At 44.4% G+C, this 21092-nt stretch overlaps 1 protein-coding gene across 1 annotated transcript in view; it reads right to left on the minus strand.

Annotated features, from left to right (window-relative positions):
- LOC130332603 (glucose-fructose oxidoreductase domain-containing protein 1) overlaps nt 1-18087 on the minus strand; it is a 54510-nt gene extending 36423 nt beyond the window's left edge. The window contains exon 1 of the mRNA XM_056553774.1: nt 17068-18087. Coding sequence (XP_056409749.1) covers nt 17068-17320 — 253 coding nt within the window. The 5' untranslated portion in view covers nt 17321-18087. The remainder of the gene's footprint in view (nt 1-17067) is intronic.
- Nucleotides 18088-21092: the final 3005 nt, after the last annotated feature.

The following is a 21092-nucleotide window of genomic DNA, read 5'->3' on the forward strand; positions in this document are numbered from 1 at the left end:
TCTTTCACGTAAGCAATTTTTCCTTTTTTACTTTGGTAGTAGCTTTTTCTGCTCCATGTTTGATCTGGAGTAAATTTAGTCAATTTTTAACCTTGTTGCAACTTTTTTTTGCGCAGTTGATAAATACCCGACTAAAGCAAATCCATTTAGAAAAATTTACTACGTAAGCAAGTTTGAATTTTCTTGCTTTTCTTGTTCTTCATGCAAATTGTCGCACAAAAACACACTTAGTCGCAGTTGCGACAATTTTGCGACAATTATAGTAAAGAAAACCTGACTAAACCCGTTGATAAATGTCCATCATACTTTATATATATATATTTTTTTTTTATATATTATTACCGTATTTTTCGCCGTAGAAGACGCACTTTTTCTTCCCCAAAACTGGGGGGGAAAAGTCGGTGCGTCTTATACGGCGAATACACCCCTATCGCGGCGGTCCCTGCGGCCATCAACGGCCGGGACCCGCAGCTAATACAGGACATCACCAATCGCGGTGATGCCCTGTATTAACCCTTCAGACGGGGCGATCAAAGCTGACCGCCGCGTCTGAAGGGAAAGTGACACTAACCCGGCTGTTCAGTCGGGCTGTTCGGGATCACCGCGGCGGTCCCAAACAGCCCGAACTGAATAGCCGGGTTAGTGCTTACAGGACACCGGGAGGGACCTTACCTGCCTCCTCTGTGTCTTTTCCATTCAGGGATCCCCTGTATGGCCGGCGCTCTCCTTCCTCGTCATCACGTCGTCGCGTACGTGCGTCGGCGTGCGTAACGACGTGATGGCAGCGACGGGGAGCGAGGATACCCGGCCGGCAGCAGAGACGTTCTGGAGCGACGGGGACACGGCGACAGCGATGGAGCGACATCCAGGGCAGCAGTGATGGTCCGGAGCGGCGGGGAGACACGTGAGTATTACCTCCTATGCAGTGGTCTTCAATCTGCAGACCTCCCGATGTTGCAAAACTACAACTCCCAGCATGCTGGGAGTTGTAGTTTTGCAACATCTGGAGGTCCGCAGGTTGAAGACCACTATTGGGTTCAAAATCTTTATTTTTGCACCTATAAATTGGGTGCGTCTTATACGTCGGTGCGTCCTATAGGGCGAAAAATACGGTATTTTTTTTTAAAAATTTTTTTAAACCAGTGTTTCCCATCCAGTGTTCCTCCAGCTGTTGCAAAATTTCAACTCCCAGCAAGCCCAGAAAGCTATGGCTGTCCGGGAATGCTAGGAGTTGTAGTTTTGCAACAGCTGGAGGCACACTGGACTGCGTTAAAGAGAAACAATAACACAATGTGAACCCAGCCTAACTTCTTTTCATATTGTTTTTATTTTTCAGGTGTATAAAAAGTATACATTAAACCAGTGTTACCCAACCTGTGTGTCTCCAGCTGCTGCAAGCAAAGCTACAACCTCCTATCCTAAAGGCTGTCCGGGCAAGCTGAGAGTTGTAGTTTTGCAGCAGCTGGAGGCGCACAAGTTGGGAAACACTGTGTTAAAGAGAAACAAAAACTTGGGGGACATTTTCAAGACCTGTGTAGAGGAAGAGTAGAGCAGTTGCCCATAGCAACCAGATCGCTTCTTTTATATTTTACAGGCCTCTTTAAAAATGAAAGAAGCAATCTGATTGGTTGCTGTGGGCAACTGCACAACTCTTCCTCTACAAAGGTTTTAATAAATCTACCCCAATGGGAACCCAGCGTAACTCGTGTAGGATTTCATACTGCACGTTCATGGCAGGAATCCAAGTATAAACCCTGGCTGTGTGCAAATTCACACACAACGGAATTACCACAGATTTTGCCCTCAGATTTGCACAAGTAAAATCCGCTGCTGAATACAGTACAGTGGAGGAGGTTGTATAACATTGGTATCTAAACCTCCTTAGATCTGAGTATAATAAGCCTTGTAGAGTAGAGGTGACAGCAGACAAATCCACATAAATGTCATAAAGCTAAAACCGGTAGGAGAAGGAAAAAGCAACAACTCATCACCTCTACAGCCAGGTACAGATCAAAAGAATGTCAAAGACGTGGACAGAAAAATTGTCGCAACTTGTTCTTCTTATGATAATCGCATTTTTGTGTGTTTACGAGCAATTCCAAGGTTCTGCCTGCTGTTAGACTGCATTCACACTACATGCTGCGCTCTCTGACAGGCTGTATGTTGGCAAAATGTAAAAATGGCATGCTGACGTATAGATCGACGTGTTCCCGGAGGCCTCGATTTTTTTCAATAAAACACAGAAAACGTATACTTTCGAGGAAATGGAACGTAGTGGCAACAAAACTGTACATTAAAGGCAATGTCGGGCAGCAGGTTGGTATCCTATTTTTGACATTTTGCCAACGTAGACCCCGATGGAAACCCCAAAAACTGATGTGAAAGGAGCCTTAGTCAGATATGGTATGTGTATTGTCAAAATTGTGAACTGCTGTGGAATCTGTTGGTGCTATATAAACATTATTACTGTATATACTCGAGAATAAGACACATTTTTCAGCACAATTTTTCGTGCTGAAAACGCCCCCCTCTGCTAATACTTGAGTGAACTCTCCGCCTGTCAATCCCTTCTCAGTGGTCTTCAACCTGCGGACCTCCAGATGTTGCAAAACTACAACTCCCAGCATGCTCGGACGGCCATCGGCTGTCCGGGCATGCTGGGAGTTGTAGTTTTGCAACATCTGGAGGTCCGCAGGTTGAAGACCACTAATGAAAGGATTGACAGGCGGTGATGATGAAGGGGGGGGGATGATGACAGGAGGTGATGATGAAGGGGGGGGGGGGGATGATGACAGGCGGTGATGATGACATGGTGATGATGACAGGGGTGTTAATGACAGGGGGCTGGATGATGACAGGGGGGGGGATGATGACATGGGGGGATGATGTATTTCCCATCCTAGGCTTATAGTCGAGTCAATAACTTTTCCTGGGTTTTTGGGGTGAAATTAGGGGCCTCAGCTTATATTTGGGTCGGCTTATACTCGAGTATATACGGTAATAACAACAACAACAACATCACCTTTATAGTAATAATAATGGTGATGATGATTGATGATAATAATAATAATAATAATGGCAATGATGATGAGCTGATTGGGTTTTTTCTGTACATTGTAACAAATGTAAGCAGTATATGGTCAGGTGGCCGGTTGACTCTCAGAATGAATACAATAAAGTGTATTCATGCTTAAAAAATTACACTCAGAAATTCCATTACAGCAGAATCCCATTACACGCTACAAAATTTCAGTAATGCACTAAATTTTGCCACCAAAAGAATGATCTTGCTCTTTTGTTTGTTGGAATCTGTTCAATACATTGCTGACTATAGGGACGGCAATGTAAGCGGGGTCCTTGCTGGCCAGACTGGGTATCTCCGGCCAGAAATTCTGTATTGTGAACCTAGCTTAAATGTTTCCATTCACTCAAAATAAGTAGAGATACTGAAGAAGGAGGTGGACAACTTATGCAGTCAACTTTTTCTTAGGTTTCTGTAGTATAAAAGTCACAAATGTTGTGACCCCAGTTACTTTGCCCCGGTAGTAACACAGCTTGAGTTAAGTGCAGCAGCATGGAGATCTATGGACGTGATGCCCCTGTTGAAGGATTATAAGGCTGAGCTATGAAATGCTAATTTTGGTAAAGTCTCTTCAAATTGTTTACGAAAAATGTAAGTAACTTTTTGTGGCCAACCTATACTTGGAGGGTCAGATATCTCATGGAAAAAGTGATGTCAGTCATCGACAAGAGTTCAACTTCTGTTTTCTTAACTACGCAGGAAATCAATGACACTTGGAATCTTTTAGACAACAAGATGGATTTTCTAAGAAACACTTATAAAGGTCAATTGATCAAGATGGGAAACTGAAAATATGAATTCTAATAGAGAAAACAGACATGGTCGCACATTTGTATTTTGATCTACTTGCTTCTCAGCATAAATTCAAAAACTAACAGGTTGTTAGTAAACATTTTGATCAAAAGGTACAAGCCCACTCGCCACGTCAAGGCCACCTATTTAGAGTGGGTCCCTAACGTCCCAAGCATAAAATGGCGTAGCACTGGGTGGTGACCACCACCGCCGCAACACCAGTGCCCACAGGGGGAACGACCCACTGGCAGAGCGGCCCCAATGCCACTCAAACCAGTCCCTGGGCCGCGCCTCCACACAGACACGGTGCAATGGCAGCAATGGACGCCACACAGCACCACACCAGTGTGATCAATATGTATACTAACAACCTGTTAGTTTTTGAATTTATGCTGAGAAGCAAGTAGATCAAAATACAAAATGTAGATGTGCGGCCATGTCTGTTTTCTCTGCCTGAATTCACATTGTGTTTTCTATGCCCTCCTTTTTTTTTGTTGGTTTCACTTGGTCTGCACTCTGCCCCACCCCCTCAGCCCAACCCTATATAAAGTAGCAGGTAGCTACACAGGGCCCTTTCATCTCTGGCAGCCTCCCAGTCTGACTGGGAGCACATGGTCAGTGAGCTTTTGCACCTTGTTCATAATGGTGTGGTGCTGTGCGGCGTCCATTGCTGCTGTGGCACCGTGTCTGTGGGGAGGTGCGGCCCAGGGACTAGTTTGAGTGGCATTGGGGCCGCTCTGCCAGTGGGTCATTCCCCCTGTGGGCACTGGTGTCGCGGCGGTGGTGGTCACCGCCCAGTGCTACGCCATTTTATTCTTGGGATGTTAGGGACCCCCTCTAAATAGGTGGCCTTGACGTGGCGAGTGGGCTTGTACCTTTTGATCAAAATGTATAATAACAACCTGTTAGTTTTTGAATTTATGCTGAGAAGCAAGTAGATCAAAATACAAATTGTGGATGTGCGACCATGTCTGTTTTCTCTACCTGAGGAAACTGAAAATAGGCAAACACAAAAAAGCATTATGAGCATCTATAGGAGAGCTATTTACTGCCAGCTATTAAAGGTACAGTAGCATCCCTTAAAATGAATGTTCAATGAAGAAAGAGCCTTGAAACATGACTGGGGACTATATGCCAAGCCGGAATGTCTCCCATTTGTAAAAGTTATCCATCTGTAGACAGTTGTTTCAGGATTCCTGCCTGTTTTGTACTTATTACAGAGCAGGGTGCCTTCCTTGAAGGACTGAGGGGGTAGACCGCCTTAACATATGTAAAGAATGATCTGCAGGGTTTTGTAGTCCCTCCTCCCCGGAACCCTCTACTAGTCCACAAGAATGACTTTTCATGAATATAAATGCAGAGCTGTGTGAAGCACATCTCAACTATTCTGCTAAACTACACAGAACTAGATGAACCCTATTCGCTCTCTTTGGCTGAAAAACTGCAACTCCCATCACGCCCGGACAGCCTTTGGCTGGGAGTTGTAGTTTTGCAGCAGCTGGAGGCACCCTGGTTGGAAAACACTGTCAGAAGACCGGGTTGCCCACCAATCCCGAAGGCATTGATTATAATTTCACATAACGTTGCTATAGGATTCATCATACAGCGACCACTTCACCTAGACATCTTTGGGTGCTAGATCAAAGACAATGGGGGGTATTTATCAATTTTGCCTGTTGACAGTTTCTTTTTACCCTGTTTTTTTTTTTTTTTTTTCACTTTGGTTTTCGTGGACATGCACTAAATTTATCATTTGGCGCAAGTTGTTAGTAATTTTGGCTCAAATATTGAAATCAGCTGTTCACAGCGCCTTTTACACATAACTTACCCCCACAGAGGATGCGTATTTTACCCTGTAGAGCAGCCATTTTGGGGTCCCTCCTGCAGTATATCAGCAAGCGACATGAGTTATTTTCTTTTGTGGGGTTTATAGCCACCATGTGAAATGGATTTTATTTTCAACTTCTGTAGTTTTTTTTTTGTTACTTCAGTGCAGTGGTCTTCAACCTACGGGCCTCCAGATGTTGCAAAACTACAATTCCCAGCATGCCCGGACAGCTGTTGGCTGTCCGGGCATGCTGGGATTTGTAGTTTTGCAACATCTGGAGGTCCGCAGGTTGGAGACCACTGCTTTAGTGCTTACCTTTCCTGAACCTGTGCGGCCATGTCCAATGCCGGCTCAACGGAGGGTGAAGGTCCCTCAGAGACAACTATGTCGCAGGATAGTATTGAGCAGCCCCGGAGGCGTCGCTGCTTTCACAAAAAATCTGTTTAATGTATCTTGACGCCTTTACATTTTCTGACATTGCTAAGTGTGTTTTCCATGTGCAAAATTTATTGGCAGTGATTTGCGCCCCCCAAAAAAACAAAAAACCTAAAGGCGCAAAATTGAACCAAAGATCAATTGGCACAAATGATGAATTACCGACTAAAGTTAAAATCACACATAGGACCCTTATAAAAATGACACTGCAGAAGATGCGCCAAACTTTGGCACAAAAAGACACTGCGCCAAAGTATTGTGCCAAAGTTACGTTAAAAAAAACACATAAAGCCTTTGATAAATACCCCCCTATCCCTTTAAGAAAAGCTTCTAGAAATCAATAGAGATGAGCAAACTTACAGTAAATTTGATTTGTCACGAAATTCTCGGCTCGGCAGTTGATGACTTATCCTGCATAAATTAGTTCAGCTTTCAGGTGCTCCGGTGGGTTGGAAAAGGTGGATATAGTCCTAGGAAAGAGTCTCCTAGGACTGTATCCACCTTTTCCAGCCCACCGGAGCACCTGAAAGCTGAACTAATTTATGCAGGATAAGTCATCAACTGCCGAGCCGAGAAGTTCGTTACGAATCGAATTTACTGTAAGTTCGCTCATCTCTAGAAATCAATTCTATTCTATCAGATTGAGGAGCAATGGTACTAGATCTAAGCATTTTATAGAGTTCACAGAGCTGGAGACTGAATGGTTATAGACAAATAACCACAAAAAGGTCATAAGGAAAGTCAACAAGTACAGAATACCTGAGCTACGTTACAAGTCACAACCCCCTTGAAGCAATGCGGAAAAGCTGGAATTTCTGGTGACTGAAGATCTCACCGCCCGGTGTACAACCACGAGCCGGGGCTGATCCCGGTATTGTCCACTTCTATCTATACAAAGAGTGTCTATTCACACTTACAGTATCCTGCGCATATTTGATGCTGTGATCAGTCAATTTGTTTATTGAAATCCGCAGCTTCTAATCCTATGTATCAAATATACACAGGATACTCCAGGTGTGAATACACCCTGAAAAGAAGAGGAGCGAGTGTGCACGTCCCATGTCTTCCACAACTCACAGTACACAGTGATCCCTCAACTTACAATGCCCTCAACATACAATAGTTTCAACATACAATGGTTTTTTCAGGACCATTGTAACTTGAAACCAGACTCAACATACAATGTACAGACAGTCCAGATCTGTGAAACGTGTCAATGGACGGAAGAACTGACCAATCAGAATGGACATTTACTGGTAAAACCCCTGTATTACTGAAGTGCATGCACTGACTGGTGTCTGGTAGCGCCCCCTACAGTACAGGGAGGTATTACATGTTCTGTACACTTTACCTGTATTACTGAAGTGTATGCACTGACTGGTGTCTGGTAGCGCCCCCTACAGTACAGGAAGGTATTACATGTTCTGTACACTTTACCTGTAGCAGGGTTAGCTGCTCCTCTGGACACCATGTAAGGGTGACTTCACGTTACTTTTTTAGGACATTGTGTGTACTGTACAGGCCCCCAAAGAAGCTCCTGTCCTCTACATAGACCAGTGTTTCCCAAGCAGGGTGCCCCCAGCTGTTGCAAAACAACAACTCCCAGCATGCCCGGACAGCCTTTGGCTGTCCGGGCATACTGGAAGTTGTAGTTTTGCAACAGCTGGAGGCTCCCTGCTTGGGAAACACTGACATAGACAGTGATTACAGCTCCCAGCAGATCTTTCTTACTTTTATATATAAGGATTTGCTTTATCTATATTAGTTATTTACTTATTTTTCTTTAATTCTCACTTTTTCCTATTTTTTGGATGAAATTTTGGTGCCTTTAGAACCAATTACCAGGTTTCCATAGAGTTATGGTCTCAACATACGATGGTTTCAACATACAATGGTCAACCCAGAACCAATTAATTTGTAACTTGGGGGATCACTGTATAGGATCTTATCCTATTTCAAGGGATAATATAAACTTCTGGGGGTTTCTATAAACTTTACATGCAATCCATGCACAGATGGAACATTCCTATAAACTACTAGAGACTCTGCCAAAAAAAAAGGATCCATCATTCTGAAAATCCATCTGTAGAATAAAGCGTTGGTCACAGTCTATGTTCTGTCTATGGAGCGGTAATAAGTCAGGGGCGCAGCAGAGACTGCAGGTTCACATTAAGGGTAGGGTCCCACGGGCCATATTTTGTTACTGCATATTTTGCTACCCGTTGACTACAGATACAGTGGGGATCAAAAGTTTGGGCACCCAGGTAAAAAATTGTATTAATGTGCATAAAGAAGCCAAGGAAAGATGGAAAAATCTCCAAAAGGCATCAAATTACAGATTAGACATTCTTATAATATGTCAACAAAAGTTAGATTTTATTTCCATCATTTACACTATCAAAATACCATAAAACAAAAAAATTGTGTCTGCAAAAGTTTGGGCACCCTGCACAATTTATAGCATGCACTGCCCCCTTTGCAAAGCTGAGACCTGCCAGTGTCATGGATTGTTCTCAATCATCATCTGGGAAGACCAGGTGATGTCAATCTCAAAGGTTTTAAATGCCCAGACTCATCTGACCTTGCCCCAACAATCAGCACCATGGGTTCTTCTAAGCAGTTGTCTAGTAATCTGAAACTGAAAATAGTTGACACTCACAAAGCTGGAGAAGTCTATAAGAAGATAGCAAAACATTTTCAGATGTCAATATCCTCTGTTCGGAATGTAATTAAGAAATGGGAGTCATCAGGAACAGTGGAAGTTAAAGCAAGATCTGGAAGACCAAGAGAAATATCAGACAGAACAGCTCGCAGGATTGTGAGAAAAACAATTCAAAACCTACATTTGACTGCACAATCCCTCCAGAAAGATCTGGCAGACACTGGAGTTGTGGTACACTATTCCACTATAAAGAGATACTTGTACAAATATGGTCTTCGTGGAAGAGTCATCAGAAGAAAACCTCTTCTACGTACTCACCACAAAAATCAGCGTTTGAACTTTGCAAATGAACATATAGACAAGCCTGATGCATTTTGGAAACAAGTTCTGTGGACCGATGAGGTTAAAAGTGAACTTTTTGGCCGGAATGAGCAAAGGTACGTTTGGAGAAAAAGGGGAACATTATTTAAAGGAGTACTCTAGTGCAGAGTATTCCTGTTCCGTCCTGCCCGGGCTGCAAAATAAATGAAAATGAACCATCACTCACCTCCCTTGGTTCCCGCGGAGCGCCACTACAGCTGATCAGTCCTCCGGTGAATTTCCTTCATACTTCCAGGTGTAACGAAGCATTACATGGCGCTCAGCCTATCGCCGACCGAGGCAGAACATCGCGGCGGCCGGCGATAGGCTGAGCGCCATGTTACGCTTCGTTAAACCCGGAAGTATGAAGAGGATGGACCGGAGGACCGATCAGCTGTAGTGATGCTCCGCGGGAACCCAGGAAGGTGAGAGATGGTTCATTTTCATTTATTTTGCAGCCCGGGCAGGACGGAGCAGGAATACTCTGCACTAGAGTACTCCTTTAATGAAAAGAACCTCTGTCCAACTGTTAAGCATGGAGTTGGATCAATCATGCTTTGGGGTTGTATTGCAGCCAGTGGTACAGGGAACATCTCACGAGTAGAAAGAAAAATGGATTCAATAAAATTTCAGCAAATTTTGGATGCTAACTTGATGCCATCTGTGAAAAAGCTGACGTTAAAGAGAGGATGGCTTCTACAAATGGATAATGATCCTAAACACACCTCGAAATCCACGGGGGATTACATCAAGAGGCGTAAACTGAAGGTTTTGCCATGGCCTTCACAATCTCCTGACCTCAACATAATTGAAAATCTATGGATAGACCTTAAAAGAGCAGTGCGTGACAGACAGCCCAGAAATCTCAAAGAACTGGAAGACTTTTGTAAGGAAGAATGGGCAAAGATACCTCAAACAAGAATTGAAAGACTCTTGGCTGTCTACAAAAAGTGTTTACAAGCTGTGATACTTGCCAAAGGGGACAGTACAAGATATTAACTCTGCAGGGTGCCCAAACTTTGCAGACACCATTTTTTGTTTTCTGTTATTTTGAATGTGTAGATGATGGAAATAAAATCTAACTTTTGTTGACATATTATAAGAATGTCTAATCTGTAATTTGATGCATTTTGGAGATTTTTCCATCTTTCCTTGGCTTCTTTATGCACATTAATACATTTTTTTACCTGGGGTGGCCAAACTTTTTATCCCCACTGTACACAGCAGCAAAATAAACACCAAAATATGAAACGTGTGAACCTACCCTAAGTTTCCAACGACGGCTGCTGCCCATACAACAACCCTGTGGTCATTGCATCCTATTGCAGGTTTGCTCATTTCCTGCCATTGCAGTTTCTGTTGAACGACACCATCCTGTGCAATACATTCACCACCATTTCCTTATAAAGTAATTCCAATATAAGGTTTGTCACTGTTGTTTTCTATATGACCACATCTTCTGATGATACTGTAGATCTGTAGAACATCTATAAATATACTATAATACATCTCCATCAGTTGGAATGGCAGCCACCTGCATTGCCACATTATAACTTTTTAGGCCACAATCACATGTAGTGAATTTGCTGTAGACTTTTCAGCAGCAAAGTAAATGGGATTTGAGAAAAAATATTTCTGCACTAAAACTGACCAGTGTGTGGATTCCTGTATCTGCAGAAAGTCAATTTATGCTGTAGATTTCTTGCAGCACTAGAATTTGAAAACCCTTTTTTTTGTGTTGAAATCCACAGAAAAATCTGCAAGAAATCTACAGCCGAAATTGACTTTCTGCAGATACAGGACTCCACACACTGGTCAGTTTTAGTGCAGAAATATTTTTTTCTTTACTTTGCTGTTGGCATTACCTGCAAATCCGCAGCAAAAATTGCAAATCCAGATAAAAGTTAAATAAATAAATAACACTATTCCTACTTACCAGCCCTGTGGTAAGTATTCCTTTGTCCCTGCTAGTTCCTGTATGTGCTTAAAGGGGTATTCCAGGCCAAAACTTTTTTTTATATATCAACTGGCTCCAGAAAGTTAAACAGATTTGTTAATTACTTCTATTAAAAAATCTTAATCATTCCAATAGTTATCAGCTTCTGAAGTTGAATTGCTGTTTTCTGTCTAACTGCTCTCTGATGACTAACGTCCCGGGAGCTGTGCAGTTCCTATGGGGATATTCTCCCATCATGCACAGCTCCCGGGACGTGACATCATCATTGAGCAGTTAGACAGAAAACTTCAGAAGCTAATAACTATTGGAAGAATTAAGATTTTTTAATAGAATTAATTTACAAATCTGTTTAACTTTCCGGAGCCAGTTGATATGTATAAAAAAAGGTTTTGCCTGGAATACCCCTTTAAAGGGGTACTCCGCCGCAAACATCTTATCCCCTATCCAAAGGACTAGACTAGCACTAGTTTTTAGTCAATTTACTATTCTAGCTGTTAAAGTAGTACTCCAGCGCAAAATAACTTATCCCCTATCCAAAGGATAGGGGATAAGTTATAGATCGCGGGGGGTCCGAGCACTGGGGCCCCCCGGGATCTCCTGGACGGGGCCGCGGCAGTCTGCAGGAAGTGACGTTTTGTCCCCAGCAGAAAGCCGCGGCAGACACTCCCCCTCCATGTATCTCTATGGGGTACATGGAGGGGGAGTGTCGGCCGCCGCGTCATGTGGGGACGGAACGCCCCCTTTCCTGTATATTGCTGTGGCCCCGTACCGGAGATCGCGGGGGGCCCCAGCGCTCGGACCCCCTACGATCTATAACTTATCCCGTATCCTAAAACTTACAGAACCTCATGACATTGGTGCTGTAATGTGACATATCTGACATAGTGACATGGCTTTGACTATAAACAGAACCATAATGGGGATTTATTGGTGTCACTGATGATTTCGACAAAATTAAAGAGACCAAGTTACCAAGGTGTGATGTGAAAACATTAGTAAAGTACAAGGAATGGGACCATGTGCGCCAGCATACAACCAGTCTATATGTTGTATAGTCATATAGTTCTAGGTTTATAGCTATTTAAAGTTGTATATTTTGCCATTGCCCAAACCCCACTAATGTGGTGCTCAGTCAGTGCAGTAGGTATTATATTTAGCTAAACTACTGAAATAACTGTTCATCACCAGTCTGAGCTATTTCTTATTCTTCCTCATTTATGACCACAGAATTGACTTTCATTTTGCCTATATCAAACTGATATTTTGACAAAGCTTTCTACTAAAATGATTGTTCTGTGCATTAAAGGGGTATTCCAGGCAAAAACTTTTTTTTTATATATCAACTGGCTCCGGAAAGTTAAACAGATTTGTAAATTACTTCAATTAAAAAATCTTAATCCTTCCAATAGTTATTAGCTTCTGAAGTTTTCTGTCTAACTGCTCAATGATGATGTCACGTCCCGGGAGCTGTGCATGATGGGAGAATATCCCCATTGGAACTGCACAGCTCCCGGGACGTGAGTCATCAGAGAGCAGTTAGACAGAAAACAGCAACTCAACTTCAGAAGCTAATAACTATTGGAAGGATTAAGATTTTTAAATAATTGGCCTGGAATACCTCTTTAAAGGGGTATTCCAGGAAAAAAAACTTTGTTATATATATATTATCTGGCTCCAGAAAGTTAAACATATTTGTGAATTACTTCTATTAAAAAATCTTAATCCTTTCAGTACTTATGAGCTTCTGAAGTTAAGGTTGTTCTTTTCTGTCTAGGTGCTCTCTGATGACACCTGTCTCGGAAACCGCCCAGTTTAGAAGCAAATCCCCATAGCAAACCTCTTCTAAACTGGGCGGTTCCCGAGACACGTGTCATCAGAGAGCACTTAGTCAGAAAAGAACAACCTTAACTTCAGAAGCTCATAAGTACAGAAAGGATTAATATTTTTTAATAGAAGTAATTTACAAATCTGTTTAACTTTCTGAAGCCAGGTGATATATATTTTTTTAAAAAAAAAAGTTTTTTTCCTGGATAACCCCTTTAACATCATGACTTAGGACTGGACTCGGAATGACTAGAGTATAGATACAGGAGATATTCACACTCATCTAAACACTTGGGTCCTAACAAGGGGGAAGATTTATCAAAACCTGTGAAGAGGAAAAGTTGTCCAGTTGCATAAAACAACCAATCAGATTGCTTCTTTCATTTTCGAGAGGATCTTTAAAAAAAAATGTTGCTATGGGCAACTGGTCAACTTTTCCTCTGCACAGGTTTTGATAAATCTCCCCCAAGATGTCCAGCATCTGCACTGAGGTCCAAACTTCCAGGCGACCATCATATGCCTATAAAAACCGCAACTCTGTTTCTGAAAAAAAAATACCAAACATCAGTCATTGTAAACTACCAGGGACACCAGCTGCCCAGACCCTGCAGACCTCAAATGCCTCTCTGACAGCAGGTCTGCCATCAGTAGTGGAGCTACCATCAGGTCCTGAAGATATCTGTGTGTGGGATGCCAGGAAGCATTGAGGACCTAGGAGCATAAGTATATATTCCTCTTTTTTTGGTATGGGATTCTTTAAAGGGGTACTCCGGTGCTTAGACATCTTATCCCCTGTCCATGTTCTCTCCGGGTCTGATTACCAGCGACCACGGGGCAGGCGGCGTGTGACGTCATTCCTCCGCCCCCGTGTGACGTCACGCTCTGCCCCTCAATGCAAGCCTATGGGAGGGGGCATGACAGCTGTCACGCCCCCTCCCATAGGCTTGCATTGAGGGGCGGAGCGTCACGTCACACGGCGGCGGAGGCATGACGTCGTACGCCGCCTGCCCCGTGGTCGCCGGTAATCAGACCAGGAGCGAACATGCTCCGGGAACTGATTTTAACTGGGGTGCTGCGTGCAAGATCACGTGGGTCCCCAGCGGCAGGACCCCCGCAATCAGGCACCTTATCCCCTATCCTTTGGATAGGGGATAATATGTCTAAGCGCCGGAGTACCCCTTTAATGTCCAGTCTAGTTTTTAAATTAGCAGATCACATAGAAGCAAAAAAGGTGAAAATCCAGCTCACAGAAAAAAGGAATAAAATCTTCAAACTTTAATAATCCAGATTAAAAACAAAACAAAAGCAACATGTCACAGTAAGAGTGATAAATGCTGATGCGTTTCGGGCTCAAAAGTAGCCCTTCATAATGGCCATGATTAAGGGCTACTTTTGAGCCCGAAACATGCCAGAGTTTATTACTCTTACTGTGACATGTTGCTTTTGTTTTGTTTTTAATCTGAATTATTAAGGTTTGAAGATTTTATTCCTTTTTTCTGGGAGCTGGATTTTCACCTTTTTTGCTGCTATGTCTACATGGTATATGGCCCAATGATACTCTGTGCTTTCATAACTATCCAGTGCCTTGGACTTTACGGACTGTTCAGATTGGTGGTGAGCTCTTTTGCATTTTTCTGTTTTTAGCAGATCAGATAACTAGCGGATCAGTGGGGAGCCAACTGTGGGAACCTCAACCAATCACAAGAATGGGGGAAAAAAAAAAAAAAAAAACTTTTCGCTAAAGGACTAGAGGAGCTGCAGTGTCTATGGGATTTCTAAACATAGAGATCAGTACCCAGAAATGTTTAGAAGTCTCATTAAAGAATAAATGGCATGGCAGTCAAAGATACACACTCTTACTGAATTTACTCAAGAGACAAGGGGACAGCGGATCTTTACTACAACAATGGACCTTTACTACTACAGCGGACCTTTACTGCAACAGTGGACATTACTACAACAGAAGACATTTACTACAACAGCTACCTTATATACACAATGGACCATTACTACTACAGCGGACCTTTACTACAACAGCCTACCTTTACTACACAATGGACCTTTACTACTACAGCGGACCTTTACTACAACAATGGACCTATACTACTACAGCGGACCTTTACTACAACAGCATACCTTTACTACACAATGGACCTTTACTACTACAGCGGACCTTTACTACAACAATGGACCTATACTACTACAGCGGACCTTTACTACAACAGTGGACCTATACTACAACAGCAGACCTTTACTACAACAGCGGACATTTACTACAACAGCAGACCTTTACTACAACAGCAGACCTTTACTACAACAGCAGACCTTTACTACAACAGCAGACCTTTACTACAACAGCAGACCTTTACTACAACAGCAGACCTTTACTACAACAGCAGACCTTTACTACAACAGCAGACCTTTACTACAACAATGGACCTTTACTACAACAGCGGACCTTTACTACAACAGCAGACCTTTACTACAACAGCAGACCTTTACTACAACAGCAGACCTTTACTACAACAGCAGACCTTTACTACAACAGCAGACCTTTACTACAACAATGGACCTATACTACAACAGAAGTCATTTACTACTACAGCGGACCTTTACTACAACAGCGGACCTTTACTACAACAGAAGACATTTACTACAACAATGGACCTTTACTACAACAGTGGACCTTTACTACAACAGTGGACCTTTACTACAACAGTGGACCTTTACTACAACAGTGGACCTTTACTACAACAGTGGACCTTTACTATAACAGTGGACCTTTACTATAACAGTGGACCTTTACTATAACAGTGGACCTTTACTATAACAGTGGACCATTATTACAACAGTGGACCTTTACTACAATAGTGGACCTTTATTACAACAGTGGACCTTTACTACAACAGTGGACCTTTACTATAACAGTGGACCTTTACTACAACAGTGGACCTTTACTATAACAGTGGACCTTTACTATAACAGTGGACCTTTACTATAACAGTGGACCATTATTACAACAGTGGACCTTTACTACAATAGTGGACCTTTATTACAACAGTGGACCTTTACTACAACAGTGGACCTTTACTACAACAGTGGACATTTACTATAACAGCGGACCTTCACTACAACAGCGGACCATTATTACAACAGTGGACCTTTACTACAATAGTGGACCTTTATTACAACAGTGGACCTTTATTACAACAGAAGACATTTACTATAACAGCGGACCTAAATTACAACAGAAGACCTTTACTACAACAGTGCACCTTTATTATAATGGCGGACCTTTATTATAATGGCGGACCTTTATTATAATGGCGGACCTTTACTGCAGCAACAGACCTTTACTACAATCAATCAAGTACCCCTATCATACATGTATCAGGAGCTGTCACACAGATAGTTCCTAGTTATAAACACAAGCTCTATACATGGCTAGATTCACCTGGGGGGGAAACATAATTATAATGGTGCCCAACGGAATACATGGACTTTAAAGGTTTTATTGGGTTTCCAACATGACATCCATCATTTGAGCAGCCAAAATAAACCCTGTATTCTGTGTGTATTGAATGGAATCTGTGATGGAGAAGGCACACATTTATAAACCCAGCCTTACTATATTATTCAAACAGATCACTTCTTGTTTACAAACTCACTCAACCACAACAAATAAAGGAAACAATGTAAGGTACCAGCAGCACATCCAATAATCGTTATTAGGCTTCACCCAATGCCAGGCTATTCTACTGGCTGTCAGATCCCTCCCTGGCATGTGCCATGTCCACCTTGTATCTCCTAATACTCTGATGGCCTAACAGCTATGACCCCTAATCCGTGGCTGTCCAACTCTTGCAATACTACAAATACCCTGAGCATGCTGGGAGTTGTAGTTGTGCAACAGGTGGACAGCCATAGGTTTGGGGGATCAATGACTTACATGAATTATTTCGATATTTATGTGAGTGCAATGTTTACAGCCTGGCACTAGTGCCAGCATCTTAGGGCCTATGACAATGCAGTGAAGTTGCCCATCAGATTCGTGATCTGCAGTCAGTACCAGCTGTGGGCACAGGACATGCACCCTGCAGACTGGTCGGTGGGCACAATGCACTTACCCAGGGTCTTCACAGCGATCTGCTTGGTGAGAGGAGGGGGCAGGTTGATGCACACCAGGTCCACATCCTGGTGCAGTAAGACGTCGTCGATGCGGTTGGTATAGAAGGGCACACTCATCTCCTTGGCCAGCTCCTCAGCCTCCTCCTGGGTCCTGCCCCATAGAGCCTTCACCGAGAAGCCTTCGTCTTTCAGCAGAGGGATGATCACCCTGGATGTCAGGCTGGTGCCGAACACCCCGACCCCGGGCAGCATGGCCGATCTCCTCCAGCAGGGCACAATGGCAGGGTGTGCAGATGCCCGGGGATGCCCGCTGTGTGCCCCCTCACCTCTCAGGCTGGAGGGGCCATGCTCTTCCCTCCATGTCCAGCATAGGACCGGCTGCCTCTCCTCAGCACAGGACAATGCAATCCCCGGGGGGCTCCAGTACAGGGTGGGCGCAGGGTGCAGACCCCAGAGCCGGTGCTAGTCTCCTTGTGCCATGTCTGCAGGCTGCCCCCTCTCCATTGCTGTGATACAGGCAGAGTGGGTGGAGGCAGCTGCTGTCACCTAGTGTCTGGGGTTTCCTGCAACGCCCCCTCCTGGGCTGACTGTGTTAACCCTTGAAACCCCCCCCTTCTGCACAGGTCACTTATGTACGCGTGTCCCCGGAGTATGTCTGTGCCAGGCCCGGTTATCAGCATGGCATCTCCTCTACATGACAATGATAGGCAGAGAGCCAGGCCTGCCCCACCTCTGTGTATACAGCCTGACACCCACCGGCAAGATCAATAGACATTTACATTGCAGATCCAGTTACACAGGGTTTGTAGAGGAGCAGCCCCCACATTCCATTATAGACTTTATGTACATGTCTAGAATGGACCCTGTGTGAAGAACAAGAGGATTCAGTGCAGTCCTATAAATGATTTCAGTAATAGACTGACAATGCCTGGAGATGAGGGTGAGACCAAGGTGACCCAACCTGGACTACCAGGGACAAGACTGAGACCAAGGTGACACAACCTGGACTACCAGGGACAAGACTGAGACCAATGTGACCCAACCTGGACTACCAGGGACAAGACTGAGACTAATGTAACCCAACCTGGACTACCAGGGACAAGACTGAGACTAATGTAACCCAACCTGGACTACCAGGGACAAGACTGAGACCAAGGTGACCCAACCTGGACTACCAGGGACAAGACTGAGACCAAGGTGACCCAACCTGGACTACCAGGGACAAGACTGAGACCAAGGTGACCCAACCTGGACTACCAGGGACAAGACTGAGACCAAGGTGACCCAACCTGGACTACCAGGGACAAGACTGAGACCAAGGTGACCCAACCTGGACTACCAGGGACAAGACTGAGACCAAGGTGACCCAACCTGGACTACCAGGGACAAGACTGAGACCAAGGTGACCCAACCTGGACTACCAGGGACAAGACTGAGACCAAGGTGACCCAACCTGGACTACCAGGGACAAGACTGAGACCAAAGTGACACAACCTGGACTACAAGGGACAAGACTGAGACTAATGTAACCCAACCTGGACTACCAGGGACAAGACTGAGACCAAGGTGACACAAACTGGACTACAAGGGACAAGACTGAGACCAAAGTGACACAACCTGGACTACCAGGGACAAGACTGAGACCAAGGTGACACAACCTGGACTACAAGGGACAAGACTGAGACCAAGGTGACCCAACCTGGACTACCAGGGACAAGACTGAGACCAAGGTGACCCAACCTGGACTACCAGGGACAAGACTGAGACCAAGGTGACCCAACCTGGACTACCAGGGACAAGACTGAGACCAAAGTGACACAACCTGGACTACAAGGGACAAGACTGAGACTAATGTAACCCAACCTGGACTACCAGGGACAAGACTGAGACCAAGGTGACACAAACTGGACTACAAGGGACAAGACTGAGACCAAAGTGACACAACCTGGACTACCAGGGACAAGACTGAGACCAAGGTGACACAACCTGGACTACAAGGGACAAGACTGAGACTAATGTAACCCAACCTGGACTACCAGGGACAAGACTGAGACCAAGGTGACACAAACTGGACTACAAGGGACAAGACTGAGACCAAAGTGACACAACCTGGACTACCAGGGACAAGACTGAGACCAAGGTGACACAACCTGGACTACAAGGGACAAGACTGAGACCAAAGTGACCCAACCTGGACTACCAGGGACAAGACTGAGACCAAGATGACAAAATCTGGACTACCAGGGACAAGACTGAGACCAATGTGACACAACCTGGACTACCAGGGACAAGACTGAGACCAAGGTGACCCAACCTGGACTACCAGGGACAAGACTGAGACCAAGGTGACCCAACCTGGACTACCAGGGACAAGACTGAGACCAAGGTGACACAACCTGGACTACCAGGGACAAGACTGAGACCAAGGTAAAACAAACTGGACTACAAGGGACAAGACTGAGACCAAAGTGACACAACCTGGGCTACCAGGGACAAGACTGAGACCAAGGTGACACAACCTGGACTACAAGGGACAAGACTGAGACTAATGTAACCCAACCTGGACTACCAGGGACAAGACTGAGACCAAGGTGACACAAACTGGACTACAAGGGACAAGACTGAGACCAAAGTGACACAACCTGGACTACCAGGGACAAGACTGAGACCAAGGTGACACAACCTGGACTACAAGGGACAAGACTGAGACCAAAGTGACCCAACCTGGACTACCAGGGACAAGACTGAGACCAAGATGACACAATCTGGACTACCAGGGACAAGACTGATACCAAGGTGACACAACCTGGACTACCAGGGACAAGACTGAGACCAAGGTGACACAACCTGGACTACCAGGGACAAGACTGAGACCAATGTGACCCAATCTGGACTACCAGGGACAAGACTAAGACCAACGTGGCACAACCTGGACTACCAGGGACAAGACTGAGACCAATGTGACCCAACCTGGACTACAAGGGACAAAACTGAGACCAATGTGACCCAACCTGGACTACCAGGGACAAGACTGAGGCCAAGGTGACCCAATCTGGACTACCAGGGACAAGACTGAGACGAATGTAACCCAACCTGGACTACAAGGGACAAGACTGAGACCAAGGTGACACAACCTGGACTACCAGGGACAAGACTGAGACGAATGTAACCCAACCTGGACTACAAGGGACAAGACTGAGACCAAGGTGACACAACCTGGACTACCAGGGACAAGACTGAGACGAATGTAACCCAACCTGGACTACCAGGGACAAGACTGGGACAAGACAAAGCCCTACCCTACAGGAAACTTCTGGACACCCATCTGCAATGTGAATATTTACCAGACTCATGAGATAGCTAATGTAAGATATCAGCCAGACCACTATGTTATCATACCCAAGACCAGACTACTATTATAGAAGTCTGTTCTGGTCTTATGAAGATCCAGGGCTAAATAATAAAACCTACATCCAGACCCCTCAATTATGAGACACCAGATCCCTAAAATATTAGAACTCATAGAAGACCCTTACATAATCACACACTAGAGGAGACTATCAGACCCCCAAATTATGAGACCCCTGACCAGTCCCCTAAACTATCATACTCCAGACCAGCCTCCTAAATTATCAGATCAGACTTCAAAATTTTCAGACTAGACCCCTAAATTATCAGACTTCAGACTAGACCCCTAAATTATCAGATTGAGACAAGACCCCAAAATTATAAGACCCCAGACCAGACAACCAAAATAACCAAACCTCAGACCAGACCTAAATTATTAGACCCCAGTTCAGGCACTTAAAGGGATACTGACAATCAGTTCACCTGAACTAAACCCATCCATGTGCCCTCCCACAGTGCACCCATATGGGTAAAGGATCCTTCATGAATATTCATGAGGTGGGCAGACATATCAATGCAGAGAGGACAGATGCAGGGAAGGGCTTTATGCCAGCTCCCATCTCTATTGTGCAAAGGATTGCATTAGCATATTGGCAACAAACCTTAATACTTCTTG

This window comes from Hyla sarda, unplaced genomic scaffold (genome assembly GCF_029499605.1).
Source record: "Hyla sarda isolate aHylSar1 unplaced genomic scaffold, aHylSar1.hap1 scaffold_38, whole genome shotgun sequence".
Taxonomy (NCBI): Eukaryota; Metazoa; Chordata; class Amphibia; order Anura; family Hylidae; genus Hyla; species Hyla sarda.